Source organism: Neoarius graeffei, chromosome 6, assembly GCF_027579695.1.
Source record: "Neoarius graeffei isolate fNeoGra1 chromosome 6, fNeoGra1.pri, whole genome shotgun sequence".
NCBI lineage: Eukaryota > Metazoa > Chordata > Actinopteri > Siluriformes > Ariidae > Neoarius > Neoarius graeffei.
This window is the reverse complement of record NC_083574.1, coordinates 32995612-33020659: the sequence shown is the minus strand read 5'-3', so window position 1 is coordinate 33020659 and position 25048 is coordinate 32995612. Positions and strand designations below refer to the sequence as shown.

Below are 25048 nucleotides of genomic sequence, written 5' to 3'. Positions count from 1 at the left end.
GATGGGTTTCAGTGCTTTTGAAAATCTGTCTATGGTTGCCATTATTGTGGTATTTTCTTGAGATGGAGGTAGGTCCATGATGAAGTTGATCACCAGGTGAGACCGTGGTCTTTGGGGAAAGGGTAATGGGCATAGTTTGCCCATGGGGGGCTCTCCAGACCTTTGCTTGAGCGCAGTCAGAGTAGGAGGCGATGAACTGGTTGACTTCAGATAGCATGTTCTCCCACCAGTACCTGTTCCTTAGCATCTGGTGGGTTTGTTGGCTGTTTGGACGTCCTGTAGTGAGAGATACATGTGCCCAGGTGATGAGTTTACTGCGGAGACATTTTGGCACATACAGAAGACCAGGTGGGAGATTGACAGGCAGGATTTGGGGTTGAGACGCATTGATTTCTTTGTCCAGTTCCCAGGTGATTGACTGCATGAAACATTGCAGTGGTACTATAGGGTGAGAACCTGTTTCATGGTGAGATGGCCCGAATGCCCTGGATAGGGCTTCTGCCTTGATATTCTTGGACCCTGGATGGAACGAGATGGTGAAATCAAATCGTGTGAAGAATAGAGCCCACCTGGCCAGATGAAGGTTCAGTCTCTTGGCTTTCCTGAGGTACTTGAGATTCTTCTGATCAGTGAGAATGGTGAAAGGGTGTGCTGATCCCTCTAGCTAGTGCCGCCACTCCTCCAGAGCCAATTTGATTGCAAAGAGCTTTCTGTTCCCTACATCATAATTTATTTCTGCTGGGGTTAACTTCTTGGAAAAGAAGGCTATGGGGTGTTGCTTCTGTTTCTCCCCGAAATATTGAGACAGGATAGCCCCTATTCCGATGTTGGAAGCGTCTACCTCTACAGTGAATGGTTTAGCAGGATCCGGATGCTGGAGTATCGGGGCTGTTGTGAATGCTTGCTTGAGATAGTTGAAGGCCTCCTCAGCTGCTGGGTTCCAATGAAGGCTCGTTGGACCTTTCTTTAGCAGTGAGGTTAGTGGGCTTGCCAGATTACTGAAGTTTCGGATGAAGCGGCGATATAAATTTGCAAAGCCTAGGAAGCATTGGAGGTCTTTGATGGAGCGAGGTGTGGGACAGGATGTTATGGCTGACACTTTGGATGAGTCCATGCTGACTCCGCTGGTGTGGATGACATAACCCAGGAAGGAGATCCTGCTTTGGTGGAACTTGCACTTCTCAGCCTTCACATAGAGGTTGTTCTCCAGAAGTCATCTGAGAATGGCACTGATGTGTTCCTGGTGATGCGGAAAATCTGGTGAGTAGATGAGGATGTTGTCTATGTACATAATGACATATTTGCCCAGCATGTCCTGGAGCACATCATTAATGAAACACTAGAACACGCTGGGAGCTGAAGAAAGGCCATAAGGCATGACCCGGTACTCGAAGTGTCCAGCGATGGTGCTAAATGCAGTTTTCCACTCGTCACCCTTCTTGATTCGGATCAAGTTGTAAGCACTGTGTAGGTTGAGTTTGGTGAAAATCTTGGCGGTTCATAGTTGTTCTAGGGCTGCTGGAACTAAGGGCAGAGGATATGGGTACTTGACAGTGACCTGATTCAGGCCTCTATAGTCTATGCAAGGCCTTAGCCTGCCCCCACATTTCTCTATGAAAAAGAAACCAGCTGATGTGGGAGATTTGGACAGGCCGATATATCCCTGTTTGAGAGCCTCCTGTATGTAATCCTCCATGGCAGCGTGTTCTTTCTGAGACAGGGGATAGGTGCAACTGTGAGGAGGAGACATACCGGGTAGCAAGTCTATGGCACAGTCGTAAGGTCTGTGCGAAGGTAGCCCGCAGGCCTTCCCCTTGCTGAAAACCTCAGCGAGGTCCCTATAGCAGTCAGGCATGTTGTTGATGGAGTTGGGCTGAGGACTCTCAACAGAGGTGGAAGCAACTTGGACTTGAGGATGAGAGAGGCAACTCTGGAAGCAGGTGGGTGACCACTGGAGAATTTCCTTTTGTTGCCAGGAGATGAGAGGGTCGTGGAGTTGCAACCAGGGGTACCCAAGAATGATGTTATGATTGACAGTAGAAGTAATGTAGAGGGATAGGAGCTCCTTATGTAGTGCTCCCACCTGGACTAGCACAGGTTGGGTGTGTGAAGTGACCAGCCCATCACCTATGGGCCCACCAGCAATGGTCTGGATGCTGAGTGGGCTGTGCAACATGGTGATGGGAAGGTTGAGCTCGTGCATGATGGCTTGGTTGATAAAGTTCCCTTCTGCTCCTGAATCTATGAAAGCAGATAGGGTGTGAGTAGAGGATGCAACTTTCAGTATCACTGCTAACTGAAAAGACTTGGAGGAGAGCTTTCTCACCAGACTTGTGGAGGACCTGGGTGGTTCGGCTGGATTTTCATGGGCTGGTTGAATTGGGCAGTTCCTAATGTGATGTTTGGAGCTCCCACAGTAGATACATAATCCCTCCTTGCATCGTCTAGCTCGTTCAGCGCGGGTTAGTCTAGTGCAGAACACTTCCATGGGACCACCATCCTCTGTCAACAGGGCAGCCCTGGCACCATCCTGAATGGAGGGACGATGCTTAAGCAACTGGTTAAGGCAGATGGCTAGATCGATGAGAGAATCGAGAGAAAGGTTCTCATCTCTACAGGCCGGTTCACTGAGGATCTCAGGATGGAAACCCTGGTGAAAGATTGGCTTCAGGGCGGGCTTGTTCCATCCACTGGCGGCAGCTAGTGTCCTGAAATCCAGCTATGCTGCGGTTTCCCTGGGATCTGGCGAGTAGGCTCTCTCCAACCTCTATCCCCTCAGGTTCGTGGTTGAAAACCCTCTTGAATTGTGAGAGGAACTGTTCATATGACTTGGTGGGTTCGCCACCCTTGTGCTAGATTGCAGTTGCCCAGCAGAGTGCTTTGCCAGTGAGAAAAGATAGAAATTTAGCGATCTTATGTTCGTCAGACAGGCTGGGCATGGTGGTGAAATATAAAGAACATTGTAACAAAAAACCTTTACAGGTGCTGACATCTCCGGCGAACTTCTCTGGAGGAGGGAGTTGCAACACCGGATTGGGAGGTGACTCAGGGCGTGCTAGGAGGGCCTGCGACATCACCATTGCAAGCTGAGCCATCCGGGTGTTGAGATCGGCAAGCATTTGCTGATGTTCTCCTACTAAACGCCCCGTGCGTTTAAAGCGGTGTGTTTCATGTCCTCTGCCTACATCCATGATGGCGAAGTATCCTGTGAGAATGCAGGCACTTACGGATGTAAGTGCGGAGGAAGACAGCTTACAGAAGGTTGTCAAAGCCAAATCAGAAAGTGGAAATCAGAGTCAGTAAACTAGTGAGGGTCGGGCGATCGGCAAACAGTGTAGCATAGCAAAAGAAAAAGAGCGAGAAACGAGAGGAAAGTAGTGAGGGTCAGAAATGGAATGAACAATCAGAAAGATACAAGGCTTGGTATGTACTGAGGGCAGAACGATGCTTCGCAAAGGTGTGTGTGTGTGTGTGAGGTGAGCTTTTATGGAGGGACAGGTGATTGAGGAAATGACAGTCAGCTGTGAATCAGTAGGTGGGAGACAGAGGGTGCTGTGTGTTATGGGAAATGTAGTTCGGGGCGTCCATGTTTGTAGTCGGTTGAGCTTCAGCAGGTTTACTGACACCCAGTAATATGGCAGACACTGCTTGATAAACAAAAATCTATGATGTTAGTGAAAGGCCCCAATACACCTAATGTTTTGAGCTTACAGAAAAAGGAACAATAACACAAAAGCGGTAACAGAGAAAAGATGTATTCATCTTTTGTTTCACAGATCTATTAAAAAATGTCAACCACAAATTAAATACTTGCAACTCAAAACTCTCTGAGAGTCACAATGTTTTCCGTGCACCACCATTTTGGTGTGACACAGTTCCACAGTTATGCTAATTAGTTAAAGCTCAGTTCAGCTCGTGTTCAGCTATTTCCGTAGGGCCATACGGTTTACCACAAGAGGTAGGAAAACGGTCCCAAGACTGAGAAAAGTGACCCTCAGCACATCAAAATTATCACGTCTCATCCACATGATATTGTTCTTGTGAGACATGTGGAAATGCCATGCACAATAAAAAAAATTTGAAAATTTCAGATGACTTTGCAGCCAGCACCTTTAACATGAGTTCTCAGGTCAGTAAAAGGTTTTCACACATCATGTGAAGTTATGTGGATTAACCTTGAATTTAGCAAGACTGCATCAACCTTTTTTAATATTAAAAACTGGAAAATAGTTTGTCATTGAGTAGTCTGGAAATACGTAATATTCATAAGAACAACACTCGCTAAGAGATTCTAACAAAACAAAGTGTATCAGAGGTGGAATGTTAATGTTTTTGTAGTATCCTTGGAAATACTGGTATAAGGTTTGACAGACAGATTTCCTAACCAACACCCACCAGATTTTATCAATTAATTTAGGGTAACTTTGATTGCTCCAAAAACACCATATAAAGGGTATCTGATAGTAAACATACATGTGTGTGTGTGTTTCAGATGTGAATGAATGTGAGGACCCTCTGCAGTGCCCTGGTCAGGGATGTATTAATACTCTAGGTTCATATAGATGTGTGTCATGTGGCCCCGGGTTTGTAATAACCAACAGAAGATGCACTGGTGAATACATTTATTTTTAAATTTCTTTATTCTTGCATTTATACCACTTGAACAATACTCTTTAAGGGGTGTTGACCCTGGACAAGAATTGAACTTGGTTTGTGGTGATGCTGACCCAGAAATTTAACCACTGCTCTACAGGCTAAACTGGACTCAATTGCAGAGAAACTCCTGGAGACAGAGATAGGGGGATAAAACAGAAAAAAATTACTTCAGATAGTTCCACCAAAAAAGCTAACAGATCCAAAAATAAATCCAACTGGAAAACAGGTGAATACTATGTCCAAAAAAAGCCAGTAATCAGGGAAAATTCACAAAAGATCCAAAGCAGCCAAAATAAGAAAAGATTCCAAAAAGGCAAGAATCACAAAAGTTCCCAAGAAAGGCAATCATAAAATATCCCAAAAGTAAAAAAAGGCAGACAGCAAAAATAAAGCACTTGTAACTAGAGGCAAAGTGTAGGTACTCGCATGAGCATCACAAGGACTGAACAGTGAACAAGGAAAAGGGAGGGTATAAATAGCTTAGCAAATCAGGACCAGGTGAAAACAATAATGAATATTAACAATGCAAGTCAAAAGAACAAATCCAAAGGCAGAATGTCTCCATTTAATGTCCAAAGATTATGTAGTCCAAAATCCAAATAGGCCAGTTTGCAGGATTCTACTCACAGGGTAAAGTCTTGGGGGGAGCCAAACCCTCTGTCCAGACTGAAGAATTGTGGCAAGTCTGTGTTGGCAGTTGGCCTGAAGCTGCTGGTGCTGAGAGACCTATTGTAGAGCTTGCCACCCCCTTGTCCAGGTGTACCAACAGTGATGGATGAGCCTCTGTGCTGAAGGGACCCTGAACTCGGACACCTGCTCTAGAAACAGCAGGGGCTGGTACCCAATCCTAGTAGAAGAGCAGCATAGATTGTAGTTGCTCCAGGAGCTTGGCGTAGTGGATGCCAGGCACAGAGTCGTCTACAGGTTCTGGTTCAAACTCTCCATCCGGCCATGTGAGGTGTGAGGTATGAACCATGCCCCCATTGCACTACCTGGGTGTGTACAGTAGCAGGGAGAGAAAATCAGTTGGGAGCACCTCTCGTCTCTGGCTCTCCCTGCTGTGCCCTTCGGACAAGTGTCTCAATTCACCAGCAAAAAATGGGGTTACAATGATGGAACTAGGGACAAAGCATTTGGGGTCTGAAGTGAAGTGCCTCTTGAGCTCAGAAAAGGCCTCCTCTGCTTCAGAGGTCCAGATGAACTGGGAGTTAGGATTTCTTAGTCAGGGCCATAAGAAGAGCCACTACAGAGCTGAAACTGCAGATGAACTGCTGGTTAAAGGTAGCAAAGCCAGAAAGTGCTCAACTTCTTTTACAGAAGAGGGTGTAAGCTAGTCTCTGACTCTCTTAGTCTTCTTGGGGTCCATCTGGAGACTGCGCTTAGAGACAGTGAACATCAAGAAGGAGATTTCTGTGGAATAGAACTTATACTTCTCTGGCTGCAAGTGGTTCCTGAGGAGGCCTTGCAAGACTTGCTGGACATGACTGATGTGTTCATCTAGCAACTTGGAAAATATGAGTATGTTATATAAGTAAACATAGACAAAGTGGTTGAGCATATCATGCAAGATATCATGAATGCCCTAGGCCATCATCCATCAGGCCAAACAGCATGACCAGGTACTTGTAGTGACCTATTGGTGTGCTGATTGCAGTCTTCCACTCATCTCCTTCCTTGATACAGACCAGGTGGTAGCTGTTCCTCAAGTCCAATTTTAAATACAGTGGGGCTACTTGTGGTAGCTCAAAAGCTGTAGTCATTAGTGGAAGAGGGTAGTAGTTCTTGATGTTCACCTTCTTTAGGCCCTAGTATTGTATGCAAGGAAGAAGACCTCCATCTTGTTTCTCCACTAACAAGAATGCTGCACCTGCTGGAGAGGTGGACAGGTGAATGATTCCAGCAGCCAAAGCATCTCTGATGTACTGCTCTATGGCTTGGGTCTCAGGTCTAAAAAGGGAAAAGATTCTTCTTCTAAGGGGCATATTGCCTGGAAGCAGGTCAATGGAGCAGTCATAGGAGCAGTGACAACTGAGATGGTTCCTTTCTTGTTGTTGAGCACCCCCTTCAGATTATGATACTCGGGAGGGACTCAGGACAACTCAAGAAGTTCTACAGCCCCAGGAGATGAAGTTGAAGGCATGTGGTATGGTAGGTGGAACCCCACTCAAACACTAACCCAGTGAACCAGTCTCTGTCAGGTTAATGGCAACTTAGCCATGGGAAGCCTAGACCAGAGGGATTTGGAGATTCTTGGCAAGGGACAAGTCCATGAAATTGCCTGAAGTGCCATAGTCCAGCAGAGAATGAAGAAAAGGGGTGGAAAGGAAGACCCTAATTGGATAAGATCTCAGGACAAAGTTGGGTCTCCTTACAGTCCTCCCACCTCTGGATGGGACTAGGCTTTTCCTGTTAGCTCTGGGCAAGTGGACCTGAAGTGACCTGGTCTCCCACAGTCGAGGCAACATTTCTCTCACATGTGCCAGCTCTGCTCAGTCTGAGAGAGTTGTGTCCCTCCCAAATGCATGGGTTCCTCTGATGAATTGGGGGCTTGGGAGTGAGCCATCTAGAGATGAAGTCCAGGACCTGATCTAGAGAGAATGAGCTGAAGAGCAATTTTCCCTTTGTTTCTCACAGAATTGGTTGTCCAGCTGAATTACGAGGTCAAACAATTTGTTCAAGTCCCTTTCTGCGTCCCTTGAGACCAATTCATCCTTCATGAGTCGTAAAAGACTATTCTGGAATGCCACAAATATCAGAATATGGAAAAGCTACTGTATGCAAAGCAATGGCATACTTGGCCACACTCCAACTTCCTTGACGTAGTGCCTCTGTAAAGCTTGATAGTTGAAGCACGGGGACCCTGACCCTCCCAAATGACTGTGGCCCAGGATAGTGCTTTCCTTGGGTGGAGGGGATGATGCTGTATGCAATCTTTGAAAGGAGAAGGGAAGGAACAATGCTTGGAGCTTGAAAGTGCAGGAACATTGGGTCAGAAACCCATGAGACCCTCCCAGATTCCCATTGACACTTTGAGGGGCAGGTAGGTGTGGCTCAGCTGTGGGGGTTGGTAGGGCTTGGGCTGGAGTTAGGAAAACCTGGAAGATTGAGGCTAGGTTAGATGGTGCTGAGGCCTGTTGGCATGTAGAGAGACCTCACACATGTTGCAAGCTGATCATTGGACTGTATAGCTGCTCCTTTATCAGCTTATGCTGTCTTTTGTATTCCTGTTGTGGTGCTTTGACTCAACATGAAGTCGGTCAAGGCTTCAAAAATTTAACTACTATTCCACATGCTAGGCTGGACTCAAATGCAGAGAAACTCCAGGAGACAGAGATGGGGAGATAAAACAGAAAAAAAAATACTTCAGATATTTCCACCAAAAGTCCAGAAAAATCCCAAAAGCAAATACAGTAGTTAGGAAAAATTCATCAAAGATCCAAAGCAGCCAAAAATCATAAAAGATTCCAAAAAAGCAACATTCACAAAAGATCTCGGGGGGACATAAGAAATCCCAAATTTCAAAAAGGCAAACAGCAATAGGTAAAGCAATAAGTAAATAAAGGCAAAGACAGTGTTAGCCACTAACAAGAGGCACACGAGGACTGAACAATTAACAATGAAAAGGGAGGGTAAATAGCTTAGTAAATAGCTTAGTAAATTAGGGATAGGTAAAAAAAATAACAAAGGTTAACAAGGCAAGTCAAAAGAAAAAAGGAAAAACAGAAAGGCAAACTATCACTATCTAGTGTCCAAAGTCTATGTAGTCCAAAATCCTAACAATATTCATACAATCTGCTCTCTTAGATGTAGATGAGTGTCGTCAGGTTCCTGCTCCCTGTGCTAATGGTCGCTGTGAGAACATACCTGGCAGCTACAGATGTGTATGCCATACAGGGTACAAGCTTCAAGACAACACATGCACAGGTGAAATACTCATTCATCCACATTTATATTGCCCTCCTGCCCTATACTGTCTTTGCATGAGCACGAGTAGAGAGAGAGATTGAGAGCGCATACAGAACATATATGCATTTGTGTGTGTTAGATGTAAATGAGTGTGAGAACCATCTGCGGTGTCGTGGTCAGGTGTGTGTGAACACTCCAGGCTCATACCGGTGCACATCCTGTGGCGCTGGATTCAGCTTTCATAATGGACAATGCACAGGTCAGCACCAACAGTTTTGTCATTGCTTATCACAATATTGGATTTCTTATTTTGAGAACATTGTGTATGTGATGTTGTTTTTAACTTGCAATAGTTAACTAACTGCTTTCAGTAGATAGCACTTGTATTGACTGCCTTAGCTAGGTAGCAAACTAATGGAAGTAACATATGTCCATGTCCTGATTTTGCTACTTGTTCTCAGGGGTGAAGTTTTAATCTGATCTGCCAATAACAAACTTCATCATACAATGATACTGAAATAGTTTACATTTACATTTATGCCATTTGGCAGATGCCCTTATCAAAAGTGACTTACAGAAATACTCTGAACTCTCTAACAAAAAAAAAAAAAATCATCCTAATTCACTGGGTCAGAGACTTAGAGTAATATCAGCCTAATAACCCTGGTGGAGAAAAGATTTTTTTTAAGTGCAAAATTATGTACTTCACGAAAAGGTAGGTATTTAGTTGTTTGAAATAGCAAGTGACTCAGCTTCATGCATCTAGGGCAGGGGTCGGCAACCCAAAATGTTCAAAGAGCCATATTGGCCCAAGAAAACAAAAACCATACCTGTCTGGAGCCGCAAAAATTTAAAAGCCTTAAGCCTAATATGAAGGCAACATAGGCTGTCAGTATATTAGCTATATAAGCCTACTATTAAAATGACTAAGTAGGTTACAAATACAAAATGAGCATTCATGATTAAATGTTTATTTTCCCTGCAGCGCATCCTGGAGAGAATGACGCACCACGTGACTACGCTGCTGTAGCCTACGATATTTGGTGCTTCAAGTTTAACTTCCATTACAATATTAATGTTTTATGTTTTGTTGCATTGATTAAATTATAGAAATACAAGAAATAGAAATACAGATTTTTGGTGTCTTTTTTTTATTTTGAGGATTCGAGAAAAAAAAAAACACAATGGGATGTGCATAGGCCTCCTGTAATTTCAGACCTTAGTATGGAAATGAAATGCAGTCCTCTTCAAACCTCAATACAACTCCTCTCTTTCCCCCTTATCTGGGCAACAGAGTGCAATAACACGCAGCCTGCAATTATAAAAATAAAACAGCAGCCTTTTGAAAAGGTAAGTAGACTATATAAAATGAAAATAAGCCAGTTTAATTTCAATTTCTGTGCATTATCCTATTTTCTTTAGTTTTCCACAAATGCCAAGTTAAGTAGCCTAAGTCAGTGCAAATGAGTAAATAAAACAATCCTTTTTAATTCTCCCCCTTACGCGGCATCAGACACAAATACATAGGCTACAATCGCAAACGAGTAATAAAACAGCCTGCAATTAAAAGGCAGCGTGCTTAAAAAATACAACACAGTAGAACAGCGAAATTAATAAAATTAAAATAAGACAGTTAAAGTTCGATTTCTGTGCATTATCCTCTTCTCTTTCGTTTACTGCAAATGCCAAGTAGCCTAGTCAGTGCAAGGGTCAAACGCAGCAGCATCCTCTTCTCTTTTCCCCCTCTTATCTCAGCAACAGACACGCACAATGAGTGACCTGAGTGATAAAACACAATAATTGTGTCTTTCCAAATATATACTGACAAAAATCAGAAATCCATTCATAAAAACAGCCACTTTGTTACTAAATATGCGCCTATGACGGGATTGTGTTCTCACCTGTTCAATGTGACTTCTGTTTTCGGACATCACTGGACAGCTTCTCAACATCGGGCATGTAAGATGTAACTTTAATCTTCACGCAGGACTGCAAGCTGGAGCTGAATTGATGTCCTTGATTTGCTGATCGGTGATGTTGTTTGCCATTTTAATGGCCCTTTCCTTCACTGCCTTTGCGGAGAGAGGCATGTCTTTAATTTTCTGGATTATCTCGGTTTTGTTTTTGAAGTCCGAAAATAGGCACTCTGATATTTTCATGAATGAATCCTTCATGTACTCGCCATCGGTGAATGGTTTTCCGCGCTTTATTATCTCCCGGGCTGCAACAAAACTTGCAGCAGTAGTAGAGTTTGGAGATGCAATCCACTTCTTCAAACTGTTTTTGCGGTCCTCTAATTTCTCCACAAGCACTGCAATTGCACTTTTTCTCTCAGTCCCAACTGGGTGCTCGGTAGCAAATTTAGCATGTTTTAGCTGGAAATGTCGCTCCAAATTGCTCTTCTTGTTGACAACTTCTCATTGCAAATCAAACATGCAGGCAATCCTTCAGCATTGGCAATGAAAGCAAACGTTTCTGTCCATTCTTCCTTAAATCCTCTGTTCTCATCAGCAATCTTTCTCTTTTTGCCTTTTGGATCCATTGCCCATCACACACAACCGTTTGTTTACAACAGCCACTCGCCAGTCACCGTGCTGCACTGTGTGCCGCAGGGCTATGACGCAATTCTGCTATTTGGCGCAATTCTGAAATTCGGTATTTTAAATATATTACATACATTTTTACAGCATAAGAATGTTTGCGTCAGGTTTTCTCCCTAAGAAACCATATTAAAAAAAAAAAAATCATTCTTTTTCCATTTTCACACATTTTTGAAAAAGCTCCAGGGAGCCACTAGGGGGGTGCTAAAGAGCCGCATGCGGCTCTGGAGCTGCGGGTTGCTGACCCCCGATCTAGGGGAAGTTCATTCCACTACCTAAGCACCAGAATAGAGAACAGCCATCCAAACAGAACTACAGTACATTTATCTGTAGGGTTGATCAAAAAGCAGCAGGTAATTTGGTCTTTATTTTTCTTAGAGGTGTAGTGGGGCAAATAGGCAAGTTAAAAGGAAAACAGAAAGGCAGAATATCACTCTCTCGTGTCCAAAGTCTATATAGTCCAAAATCCTAACAATATTCATACAATCTGCTCTCTTAGATGTCGATGAGTGTCATCAGTTTCCTGCCCCCTGTGCTAATGGCCGCTGTGAGAACATACCTGGCAGCTACAGATGTGTATGTCATACAGGGTACAAGCTTCAAGACAACACATGCACAGGTGAAATACTTATTCACACATTCATATTGCCTTCCTGGCCTATACTGTCTGTGCATGAGTACATGAGGAGAGAGAGAGAGAGAGAGAGAGAGAGAGAGAGAGCATACAGTAAATATGTATTTTGTGTGTGTGTTAGATGTAAACGAGTGTGAGAACCATCTACAGTGTCGTGGTCAGGTGTGTGTGAACACTCCAGGTTCATACCGGTGCACATCCTGTGGTGCTGGATTCAGCTTTCATAATGGACAGTGCACAGGTCAGCAACAACAATTTTGTCGTTGCTTATCGCAATGTCTGATTTATCACTTCTAGAACATTGTGCATGTGATTTTTTTTTTAACTTACAGTAGTAAACTAGCTGTACTGTCTAGATAGCACTTGTTTTGACCACTTTAGCTAGTTTGCAGACTAATAATAACGAGGATGTAACCTACATTCATGTCCTGATTTTGCTACTTGTTAGCAGGGGTGGTACTTTAATCTGATCTGCCAATCACAAACTTCGTCATACAATGGCATTGGAAATAGCTTACATTTACATATACAGTACTTTGCAAAAGTCTTAGGCACCCTATTTTTTTCATACAAACTTTCTTATACATTTCTATTTTATGACTTCTACATTATCAAGTCAGTACAAAGACATTTTACAGGTCCAAATGTTTGTTTTCCAGCACAAAATTAAATGTTACGGGAAAAAAAATGTTTGTATCTGAGCAGCATATTACATAAGAGAGCACTTTTCAGATTAAAAAAGAAAACATAATGAAGGCTACTGGGTTTTGTTGCAAAATTAAGAAGCAAGTGTGACATAAAACTGCACTAATTGTATCTGAGACGAGTGTGTGTGTGTGTGTGTGTGTGTGTGTGTGTGTACAGTGGGGCAAAAAAGTATTTAGTCAGTCACCAATTGTGCAAGTTCTCCCACTTAAAAAGATGAGAGAGGTCTGTAATTTTCATCATAGGTACACTTCAACTATGAGAGACAGAATGAGAAAAAAAAATCCAGAAAATCACATTGTCTGTCTGATTTTTAAAGAATTTATTTGCGAATTGTGGTGGAAAATAAGTATTTGGTCAGTAACAAAAGTTCATCTCAGTACTTTGTTATATATCCTTTGTTGGCAATGACAGAGGTCAAACATTTTCTGTAAGTCTTCACAAGGTTTTCACACACTGTTGCTGGTATTTTGGCCCATTCCTCCATGCAGATCTCCTCTAGAGCAGTGATGTTTTGGGGCTGTCGCTGGGCAACACGGATTTTCAACTTCCTCCAAAGATTTTCTATGGGGTTGAGATCTGGAGACTGGCTAGGCCACTCCAGGACCTTGAAATGCTTCTTACAAAGCCACTCCTTCGTTGCCCGGGCGGTGTGTTTGGGATCATTGTCATGCTGAAAGACCCAGCCACGTTTTATCTTCAATGCCCTTGCTGATGGAAGGAGGTTTTCACTCAAAATCTCACGATACATGGCCCCATTCATTCTTTCCTTTACACAGATCAGTCGTCCTGGTCCCTTTGCAGAAAAACAGCCCCAAAGCATGATGTTTCCACCCCCATGCTTCACAGTAGGTATGGTGTTCTTTGGATGCAACTCAGCATTCTTTCTCCTCCAAACACGACAAGTTGAGTTTTTACCAAAAAGTTCTATTTTGGTTTCATCTGACCATTTGACATTCTCCCAATCCTCTTCTGGATCATCCAAATGCTCTCTAGCAAATTTCAGATGAGCCTGGACATGTACTGGCTTAAGCAAGGGGACACGTCTGGCACTGCAGGATTTGAGTCCCTGGCGGCGTAGTGTGTTACTGATTGTAGCCTTTGTTACTTTGGTCCCAGCTCTCTGCAGGTCATTCACTAGGTCCCCCCATGTGGTTCTGGGATTTTTGCTCACCGTTCTTGTGATCATTTTGACCCCACGGGGTGAGATCTTGCGTGGAGCCCCAGATCAAGGGAGATTATCAGTGGTCTTGTATGTCTTCCATTTTCTAATAATTGCTCCCACAGTTGATTTCTTCACACCAAACTGCTTACCTATTGCAGATTCAGTCTTCCCAGCCTGGTGCAGGTCTACAATTTTGTTTCTGGTGTCCTTTGACAGCTCTTTGGTCTTGGCCATAGTGGAGTTTGGAGTGTGACTGTTTGAGGTTGTGGACAGGTGTCTTTTATACTGATAACGAGTTCAAACAGGTGCCATTAATACAGGTAACGAGTGGAGGACAGAGGAGCCTCTTAAAGAAGTTGTTACAGGTCTGTGAGAGCCAGAAATCTTGCTTGTTTGTAGGTGACCAAATACTTATTTTACTGAGGAATTTACCAATTAATTCATTAAAAATCCTATAATGTGATTTCCTGGATTCTTTCCCCCCATTCTGTCTCTCATAGTTGAAGTGTACCTATGATGAAAATTGTAGGCCTCTCTCATCTTTTTAAGTGGGAGAACTTGCACAATTGGTGGCTGACTAAAAACTTTTTTGCCCCACTGTATGTATATTTTATATATATAAGCAAAGGGTCATCTCATTACTAAACACTGACTTTGTTTCATTTATTATGGATTATTGCTGTTTATAGTATTTTTTTAATGTTGAAACATTTCATTTCATTATTTTTAAGCCATTTTTGGTCTACAGCATTTCTTTACATGTGCCTAAGACATTACTGTGCATTTATACATTTATGGCATTCAGCAGATGCCCTTATCCAAAGTGAATTACAGAAGTGCTTTGAAGTCTCTAAAAAAACCACATCCTCAAACTGGTTCACTAGGTCAGAGCCTTGTTATAATATTAGCCTAATAATCCTATTAGGGAAGTAGTATAGACCCCTTGCACGTGATGTCATGCATCAGGTGATAATTTCTCCTGGGGGACAACCTGACACCGTCTTTCCTGTAAGCAAGGCTTCATCTGTCTTAAATATGGTTCATTTTTGCACTGTTTTTCATTGTTCCAATCGTTCAAATAAAGAAAAAGATAAAAGGTATTACCATCTCCCTTGAACTTTGTCTTGAACTTCTGATTGTGGCTGAGGAACTTGACTTGGGCATTTCTTTAGAATGGAAATATCTCTGATCCAGGAGTAGGAGATTTTTTTCACAGCAGTAGGAAGAACCCAGTTTGCCTTTTTATCTGTAACTGTCAGTGAATCCTTTTGTTTCACTCCAGCTTCGACAACCCACAACAACGATGGTATGTGAGAACAGCTCTCTCCAAGGCCTGCCATACAGTTGCAGTGTGCGGCCACGATCTTTCCATTTTTTTCACTGACAATCCACAGAGTCAAAGGTTTTTTGGTCAGTCATGTGACTTTTGCTTGTGAGTTTACTTATAGTGAATGAAGTGGTGATCAGGCAAACCAATTTGGCCGCTAGCATGCAAAGAGCAAGTGAAACTGTCTCCAACTATTTTCGTAGTTTAGAGGCCAATGTACAGTCAAGATACCTTCAAAAAGTTGCTCTTTGCAATGGGATAGAGCCTGACACGCTAGTAAAGAAGAATTTTTACTATGAGTTGGAAAAGTATCCATCCGTTGAGTTCCCTGACATCTCAAACTACCTGGTGCTGCAGGCATCGTTCTATATGGACAAACAAATGAAAACCTGGAAGATCATGCAGGTGATTGGGGGATTAAGACACTACAAGGTAAATCCTGTATTGTTTATGCCTGGGTAAGTAGGCATTTTTGGACTTTTTGTATGCATCTTTGTGGTGGTTGCTAGGACACAACAAGAATTAGTATCAAGTTTAAACAAACCATAGCTGCTCAGTTCTCAATCCTCCCTGCTCTTCTCTTCCAGCAAATGATTTTTTTTTAAATTAAAACAGAAAATACAGTGAGAAGGTACATTCCAACATCTATGTAGTTAATGCTAGGCCACAAATCTACATCATCACTCCAACTGTTTCGAAGAATTTTGTACGGATCATAACCACTAATAAACTCTAATTTCTGTGTATATCTATCTTTTGCTTCTTTCTGACATAGATTATCCAAGTAATCAGGTAGTAAAACTTTTAGCTGTAGCTTGCTTCGAACTACAGACATCTCACATCTTCAATATCACTTGTCTTCAGTACATAAAGTTTGCTTGTCCCCCAGTACAAGGGTAGCAATGTCAGCATGACATCAGTACAAGGGGCCCATAGTATGAAAAACACACAAGACAAAACAATTTTTTTTCTTTTTAAAGTGCAAATTTAAGTACATCATGAAGAGGTAGGTCTTTAGTTGTTTGAAGACAGCAAGTGCCTCAGCTTCATGCATCTAAGGCAAGTCTATTCCACTACCTAGGCATCAGAACAGAGAACAGCCATCCAAACAGAACTGCAACCCCGATTCCAAAAAAGTTGGGACAAAGTACAAATTGTAAATAAAAACGGAATGCAATAATTTACAAATCTCAAAAACTGATATTGTATTCACAATAGAACATAGACAACATATCAAATGTCGAAAGTGAAACATTTTGAAATTTCATGCCAAATATTGGCTCATTTGAAATTTCATAACAACAACACATCTCAAAAAAGTTGGGACAGGGGCAATAAGAGGCTCGAAAAGTTAAAGGTACAAAAAAGGAACAGCTGGAGGACCAAATTGCAACTCATTAGGTCAGTTGGCAATAGGTCATTAACATGACTGGGTATAAAAAGAGCATCTTGGAGTGGCAGCGGTTCTCAGAAGTAAAGATGGGAAGAGGATCACCAATCCCCCTAATTCTGCGCCGACAAATAGTGGAGTAATATCAGAAAGGAGTTCGACAGTGTAAAATTGCAAAGAGTTTGAACATATCATCATCTACAGTGCATAATATCATCAAAAGATTCAGAGAATCTGGAAGAATCCCTGTGCGTAATGGTCAAGGCCAGAAAACCATACTGGGTGCCTGTGATCTTCGGGCCCTTAGATGGCACTGCATCACATACAGGCATGCTTCTGTATTGGAAATCACAAAATGGGCTCAGGAATATTTCCAGAGAACATTATCTGTGAACACAATTCACCGTGCCATCCGCCGTTGCCAGCTAAAACTCTATAGTTCAAAGAAGAAGCCGTATCTAAACATGATCCAGAAGCGCAGACATCTTCTCTGGGCCAAGGCTCATTTAAAATGGACTGTGGTAAAGTGGAAAACTGTTCTGTGGTCAGACGAATCAAAATTTGAAGTTCTTTATGGAAATCAGGGACGCCGTGTTATTCGGACTAAAGAGGAGAAGGACGACCCAAGTTGTTATCAGCGCTCAGTTCAGAAGCCTGCATCTCTGATGGTATGGGGTTGCATTAGTGCGTGTGGCATGGGCAGCTTACACATCTGGAAAGACACCATCAATGCTGAAAGGTATATCCAGGTTCTAGAGCAACATATGCTCCCATCCAGACGACTTCTCTTTCAGGGAAGACTTTGCATTTTCCAACATGACAATGCCAAACCACATACTGCATCAATTACAGCATCATGGCTGCATAGAAGAAGGGTCCGGGTACTGAACTGGCCAGCCTGCAGTCCAGATCTTTCACCCATAGAAAACATTTGGCGCATCATAAAACGGAAGATACGACAAAAAAGACCTAAGACAGTTGAGCAACTAGAATCCTACATTAGACAAGAATGGGTTAACATTCCTATCCCTAAACTTGAGCAACTTGTCTCCTCAGTCCCCAGATGTTTACAGACTGCTGTAAAGAGAAAAGGGGATGTCTCACAGTGGTAAACATGGCCTTGTCCCAACTTTTTTGAGATGTTATTGTCATGAAATTTAAAATCACCTAATTTTTCTCTTTAAATGATACATTTTCTTAGTTTAAACATTTGATATGTCATCTATGTTCTATTCTGAATAAAATATGGAATTTTGTAACTTCCACATCATTGCATTCCGTTTTTATTTACAATTTGTACTTTGTCCCAACTTTTTTGGAATCGGGGTTGTACATTTATCACCACAGGGTTGGTCTAAAAACAGTAGGTAATTTGATCTGTATTTTTCTTAGAGGTGTAGTGAGGCAAAAAGGTAAGTGAAAAGGAAAAACAGAAAGGCAGAATATTGCTATATTGTGTACAAAGTCTATATAGTCCAAAATCCTGACAAGACTCATACAATCTGCTCTCTTAGATGTCGATGAGTGTCGTCAGGTTCCTGCCCCCTGTGCTAACGGTCGCTGTGAGAACATACCTGGCAGCTACAGATGTGTATGTCATACAGGGTACAAGCTTCAAGACAACACATGCACAGGTGAAATACTCATTTACACACATTCATATTGCCCTCTTGGCCTATACTGTCTTTGCATGAGTACATGAGGAGAGAGGGAAAAAGAGAGAGAGAGAGCATACAGTACGTTTTGTGTGTGTGTGTGTGTGTGTGTGCGTGTGTGTGTGTGTGTGTGTTACCGTAGATGTAAATGAATGTGAGAACCATCTGCAGTGTCGTGGTCAGGTGTGTGTGAACACTCCAGGTTCGTACCAGTGCACATCCTGTGGAGCTGGATTCAGCTTTAATAATGGACAGTGCACAGGTCAGCACCAACAGTTTTGTCATTGCTTATCACAACGTCAGATGTATTACTTCTGTCGCATCGTGTATGTGATTTTTTTTTTAACTTATAATAGTTAGCTGTTCTGAGTTGATAGCACTTGTATTGACTACCTTAGCTAGTTTACAAACTAATGCTAGCTAGGATGTAACCTACGTCCATGTCCTGATTGTGCTAATTGTTAGCAGGGGCAGTGCTTTAATCTCATCAGCCAATTGCAAACTTCATCATACAATAGCAGTGAAATAGTTTACATTTACATTTATGGCATTTGGCAGATGTCCTTATCAAAAGTGGATACTTTTGATAAGGACTCTGAAGTCTGTACCAAAATAATACATCATGATACTGGTTCACTAGGAAAGATATTAAAAGTAATACCCATCCATCCATCCATCATCTGTAGCCACTTATCCTGTTCTGCAGGGTCGCAGGCAAGCTGAAGCCTATCCCAGCTGATTATGGGCGAGAGGTGGGGTACACCCTGGACAAGTCACCAGATTATTGCAGGGCTGACACACAGACAAACAACCATTCACACTGACACCTATGGTCAATTTAGAGCCACCAATTAACCTAACCTGCATGTCTTTGGACTGTGGGGGAAACCGGTGCACCCAGAGGAAACCCATATGGACACAGGGAGAACATGCAAACTCCACACAGAAAGGTCCTCGCTGGCCACTGGGCTCGAACCCAGGACCTTCTTGAGGCGACAGTGCTAACCACTACACCACCGTGCCAGCCCTTAAAAGTAATATCAGTCTAAAAATCCCTGTTAGAGAGGTAGAATGAAAAACACAAAAGACAAAAACAATTAAAAAAAATAAAGTACAAATTTAAGTACTTCATGAAGAGGTAGGTCTTTAGTTGTTTGAAGACAGTCAGTGACTCAGCTTCACATATCTAGGGGAGGTTCATTCCACTACCTAGGCACCAGAACAGAGAAGAGCCATGATGTATGCCTTCCTTGTACCCTGAGATGTGATGGGTCCAACTGAGCAGTGCTAGAGGATCGGAGGGAGCATGTTATGGTACATGGTGTGATAACTGCTTTAAGGTTGATGGTCTATTTTGGCATTGTAGGTAAACATCAGTGTTTTAAATCTGATGTGGACAGCTACAGGAAACCCATGGATAGAGCACAGCAATGGGGTCATGTGTGGGAACCTGGGAAGGTTGAAAACAAGTCCTACAACTGCATTCTGGATCAGTTGCAGAGCTCAAATGGTGTGCAGAAGCAGATCTACCAGGAGCGAGTTTCAGTAGTCTAGTCTCAAAATGACAAGGGACAGAACAAGCACCTGAGTGGCTTCTGTGATCATATTAAATATTCAGAGTCAGATCTAGATTCTAGACTGCAGTTTAGACCACTTGCACTCCAGTCAGGTTGATACCAATTTGCAAGCAGCAACAGTACCAGTGGTGCTATGGGAGATGAGCAGTCCTCCATGGTTGACTGCAGTCTTGAGTCTAGATTTGCCTCTGTGATTCATTTTCACAAGCTAATGAAATCTTGATAGATATAATACCACTGTCTGGTCATATTAAATATGCCAGTTCAGTCAGAAATCAAGTTGCAAAAGAAAATTTGTTCAAATTTCTATTTCACAGTCTTTAAAAACATTGTATTTTTAGTTCTAAGAATGACTTCTAAAGCCTTATCTGGATGGGATTACTTTAACTGGATGATATATGTAATAACCTTTTATACTTCCTCTTCATGATAATGCTGTCATGTCTGTATGGTAGTTAAATAAATCCAGGTTGGACATTTTTAATGCCAAGTCTATGGTAAAAAAATTTAGACAGGACCTGTTTGCAAAGTTGCCATTGTGTCTACCCAAACAGAACTACAATTATCACGATGGAGTTGGTAAAAAAAAAAAAGTTAGTAATTTGGTCTGTATTTATCTTAAAGGTGGAGTGAGAAGAAAACTAATGTAAATAAAATCACAGAGGAGTCAAATGATGGAATCATGTCCAGCAGTATCGGGGGCAATTAAACCCCAACAGAAATGCCACCTACCTATAAGGAGCACAATAATCATATTATAGACTAAACACTATATATCATGGGCGGCACGGTGGTGTAGTGGTTAGCGCTGTCACCTCACAGCAAGAAGGTCCAGGTTCGAGCCCCGTGGCTGACGAGGGCCTTTCTGTGTGGAGTTTGCATGTTCTCCCTGTGTCCGCGTGGGTTTCCTCCGGGTGCTCTGGTTTCCCCCACAGTCCAAAGACACGCAGATTAGGTTAACTGGTGACTCTAAATTGACCGTAGGTGTGAATGTGAGTGTGAATGGTTGTCTGTGTCTGTGTCAGCCCTGTGATGACCTGGTGACTTGTCCAGGGTGTACTCCGCCTTTCGCCCGTAGTCAGCTGGGATAGGCTCCAGCTTGCCTGCGACCCTGTAGAACAGGATAAAGCAGCTACAGATAATGAGATGAGACTATATATTATGCTGTAATCAGTGATCAGCATGGGTGAGGTGTAGAGTGTGGTGTCTTGTATACTGATGATTTTTTTTTTTTGTGTGTGTGTGTGTGTGTGTGTGTCAGATGTGGATGAGTGTGCTCAGAATACACGTCTTTGTGCTAATGGACGCTGTGAAAATACCCCCGGAAGTTTCCAATGTATATGTCGACCTGGATTCAGATTGGAGGCAAACACCTGTACAGGTAAGCATCATATGACACTTCAGAACAAGATATTGACATGATTTGGATAATCTCAGATATGATGATTCATGTAAGCCTGGCCAGTTTATTATTATTATTATTATTATTATTATTATTATTATTATTATCAGTAAATGGAAAACCTTTATTTCAAAACTCCATTAAAACTATACAAAATAATAATAATAATAATAATAATAATAATATTATTATTATTATTACCACCACCACTACTACTATTATTACTACTATTCAGCATTCCTAAGTAGGTAATAAACCAATTTTGAAGGATCCTAAGTAGCCAAAGGGACATGACATTAAATATAACAAATATAAGTTTTGAATCTGTGTATCCATTCAATCCATAACCATTTTGTAATTAAAAAAGGGAAAATAAACAAGACTGATTTAGAGATATATTGTCTTAGCTATGAATTTACAATAACTTTTTTTTCTATTTTAGCAGACAGTATAATTCTGAAAAGAATGTTTTTTGTACTGAGATTTAGGTGCATATTTAGACAGTTCATTAGTTTTGAGGTTAGATGTCAACCTCCTAGTAGTGGCCAGATTGAAAAATGAGGTTGATAAATGAGGTAAATGTTGAGCCTATAATCCTAAAAATAGGATTATGCAGTGAGCACACTGTTAGAGCCGAGTTTCTCCACTCCTATGACATCCTGGCGGACATAGCCAGGTGCCCAGGCTCTCTGTGGATTACAATCCTCACAGGTAGGAGATGGAGGCGGTGCAGGGACAGGAGGCAGAAGCGAGGCTGCATGGTTAACGTGCTGGTGAGGTTACGGAGGTGGCCACACAAGCTGTCTCTTCCTAGTATCTTTCTCAACAATGCAAGATCACTTACAAATAAGATGGATGAATTGAAGCTACAGGTTGCAGCAAACAAGATCATCAAGAATAGTTGCATTCTGCTAATCACAGAGACCTGGCTTCATTCACTCATTCCGGATACAGCTATCGAGGTAGCAGGCTGCACAGTACACCATCATGATAGGACCAGGGACTCTGGTAAGAGCAAAGGAGGGGGCCTGTATGTAATCAACAGCTGGTGTACTAACACCAAGACTGTAGACAGCCACTGCTCTCTGGATTTGGAGTATGTGACTGTTAAATTGTGACTGAAAAAACCTCATGGCGGCGCGCCTAGACGCAGCGGCTTTGTGCTCTCCGACTCAGGGTTTGTTTTTTCCATCCTGCCTGGTTAAAAACACCTATAGCCGGCTGGATATTTTATCTATAGGACAAGAGATCGAGGGAAGCTTGTCATATGACTTTCTCCGTATCCACAACATTCCGGACGACATCGCACGGACACCGGGCTCTCAGTGGATTACAATCCCAGCTTCGAGGAGCTGGTGGGGGAGAGAATGTAAACAAAAGAGGGGGTGCCAAGGCGGAATGCTAGTGAGGCTAAGGAAGCAGCTGCACAAACCACCGCTTCCAAGCATTTTCCTCTCTAATGTGAGGTCTCTTGTGAACAAACTGGATGAGTGGAAGCTGCGGATTGCAACCGATAATCTTATCCGGGGCTGCTGCATTCTGCTGTACATGGAGACGTGGTTGAATCCACTCATACCGGACATGGCTATCAAGCTAGCAGGCTACCCAGCACACCAGCAAGACAGGTCTGAAAGCTCTGGTAAGAAAAGAGGAGGGGGGCTATGCATTTACCGTATGTAAACAACAGCTGGTGCATGAATTCCACAGTAGTCGCTAGACACTGCTCTCCGGATGTGGAGTTCATGACAATTAAATGCAGACCCTTGTACCTCCCCCATGAGATTAATGCTGTACTACTCACTGCTGTGTATATAGCACCAGATGCTAATGCTAGCTCGGCTCTGGGGCTTTTGCATGACACCATCAGCAACAAACAGAACAAGTATCCCGAGGCTGCTCACATCATTTCCGGGGACTTTAATCATGCTGATCTGAAAGCAGTCCTCCCCAAATTCTATCAACACAAAGTGTACAACCAGGGGAGAAAAAACACTGGACAAGTTATACACAAACATCAGACAGGCCTACAGGGCTAAACCCCTAGCACACCTTGGCCAGTCTGATCACATGTCCCTGCTTCTGATCCCTGCATACACCCCTCTCTGGAAACAAGCTCCCATTATGACCCGGACTGTTAGCACATGGCCTGAGGATGCCTCCCACCAGCTACAGGACTGCTTCCAAAGAACCGACTGGGAGGTTTTTGCTCACCAGGACCTGGAGAACCACACTACAGCAGTCCTGGATTACATCAGGTTCTGCATGGACAATGTCATCAGGGACAAACATATAAGGATTTATCCCAACAGGAAGCCCTGGATGACAAAGGAGGTCCAGAGCCTGTTGAAAGTCAGGAACACTGCTTTCAGGTCGGGGTATAAGGCACTCTACAGTGCAGCTAGAGCCAACCTGAAAAGAGGCATCTGTGAGGCCAAGGCAACATACAGAAGGAGGATAGAGGACCAGCTCAGGAGCAACAACACCAGGCAGGTGTGGCAGGGTGTCCAGCACATCACCAGTTACAGATCCAGCAACTCCCTGCCCACGGAAGGAGACTCTTTTCTGGTAGAGGAGCTGTACATCTTTGTCCACTTTGAGGTGACACCAACAGCAGCTCCATCACAGCCGCCTGTCCACAGCAGCCTCACACTCACGGTAGAGGAGTGTGAGGTGAGGCGGGTGATGAGGAAGGTGAACCCAAGGAAGGCTGCGGGACCTGATGTAACAACACAGTAACAACACAAGGCAGATGTGGCAGGGGTTCCAACACATCACCAGCTACAAATCCAGCAATGTTTCAGCTGCTGCTGGTGATGTTTCACTGGCAGAGGAGCTGAACCACTTGTTTGCCTGCTTTGAGGAGGAGCCACCCGAGGCAGCTACATTACATCTACCAGCCCACAGCAACCACATCCTCACAGTGGAGGAGCATGAGGTAAGGCATACCCTGAGGGCGGTAAACCAGAGGAAGGCTGCAGGACTTGATGGTGTCTGTGGATGGGTGCTGCTGGACTGTGCAGATCAGCTGGCTGGGGTTTTTACCAAAATCATCAACCAGTCCCTATCCCAGTCCACCATCCTACCCTGCCTGAAGTCCTCTACCATATTTCCACTGCCAAATAAGACCAGCAGCAGCAGCCTGTATGACTACCATCCACTGTCATCATGAAGTGGTTTGAGAAACTGGTCCAGACTCACATCATCGCAAGCCTCCTACTCAAGTTAGGCACAGATCAGTATGTGTGTATGTCTTTTTAGAGTTGTTAATATATATGTACATATATATTATACACACACACATGTACCGTATATATATCCATTCCATTATCTGTAGCCGCTTATCCTGTACAGGGTCGCAGGCAAGCCGGAGCCTATCCCAGCTGACTAGGCGCTAACACAAAGACACAAACAACCATTCACACTCATATTCACACCTATGGTTAATTTAGAGCCACCAATTAGCTGAGGTGGGGTTTACATTAGACCGTATCAGCGGATCATCAGATTAACGTTTTTAAAACGATTAGCGTGCACACAGCAACACCAATACACGATTTGCGTGCACACAGCAACACCAATACACGGATACGCATGGCTCCACAGGCATCCTGCGCTCCAAATCACTCCGCCCTGAACAGCGAGTGCCCTCTGGAGGGTGCGCACTCCGGCCCTGCGCAGCTCACAGAGCGCGCAAGTATAGCGCACGAGCAGTGATTCGGGACTGAGCCGCTGTGCGCAAGTCACTTACCACTTGCAAGTGGAAGGATGGCAAGCCTAAAGACAATCATAACTACACAATGGGCAGTATTTGCATCAGTATTTGCAGTATTTTCATACTTTTATACTCTTTAATGAAAGGTGATACAAGGCGGAAGTCCGTGCCGTTTTTCAGCAGTCGCGTCACATGACCAACGCCAGCGAATCAGGAAGGTGGCTGTCACAGTGACGTTGTCCAATGACGACGCCAGCTAGAGCTCAGCACAGCGTATCCGCCTATCCGCGTATTCTCAATGTTTACACAGCACCGGACC

The 25048-nt window shown here is 43.2% G+C and overlaps 1 protein-coding gene across 10 annotated transcripts in view; it reads left to right on the top strand.

Moving 5' to 3' along the window:
- Positions 1-25048, top strand: part of LOC132887850 (latent-transforming growth factor beta-binding protein 4) — a 295961-nt gene that overhangs the window by 167726 nt on the left and 103187 nt on the right. For 7 of the 10 annotated variants that reach the window (XM_060923581.1, XM_060923582.1, XM_060923585.1 and 4 more), the window contains 8 exons: positions 4493-4612; positions 8461-8580; positions 8702-8821; positions 11662-11781; positions 11918-12037; positions 17898-18017; positions 18181-18300; positions 20877-20996. In XM_060923581.1, the coding sequence (XP_060779564.1) occupies positions 4493-4612; positions 8461-8580; positions 8702-8821; positions 11662-11781; positions 11918-12037; positions 17898-18017; positions 18181-18300; positions 20877-20996 (960 nt within the window). The remainder of the gene's footprint in view (positions 1-4492; positions 4613-8460; positions 8581-8701; positions 8822-11661; positions 11782-11917; positions 12038-17897; positions 18018-18180; positions 18301-20876; positions 20997-25048) is intronic. The other 3 variants (XM_060923578.1, XM_060923579.1, XM_060923580.1) reach the window with 3 other exon arrangements.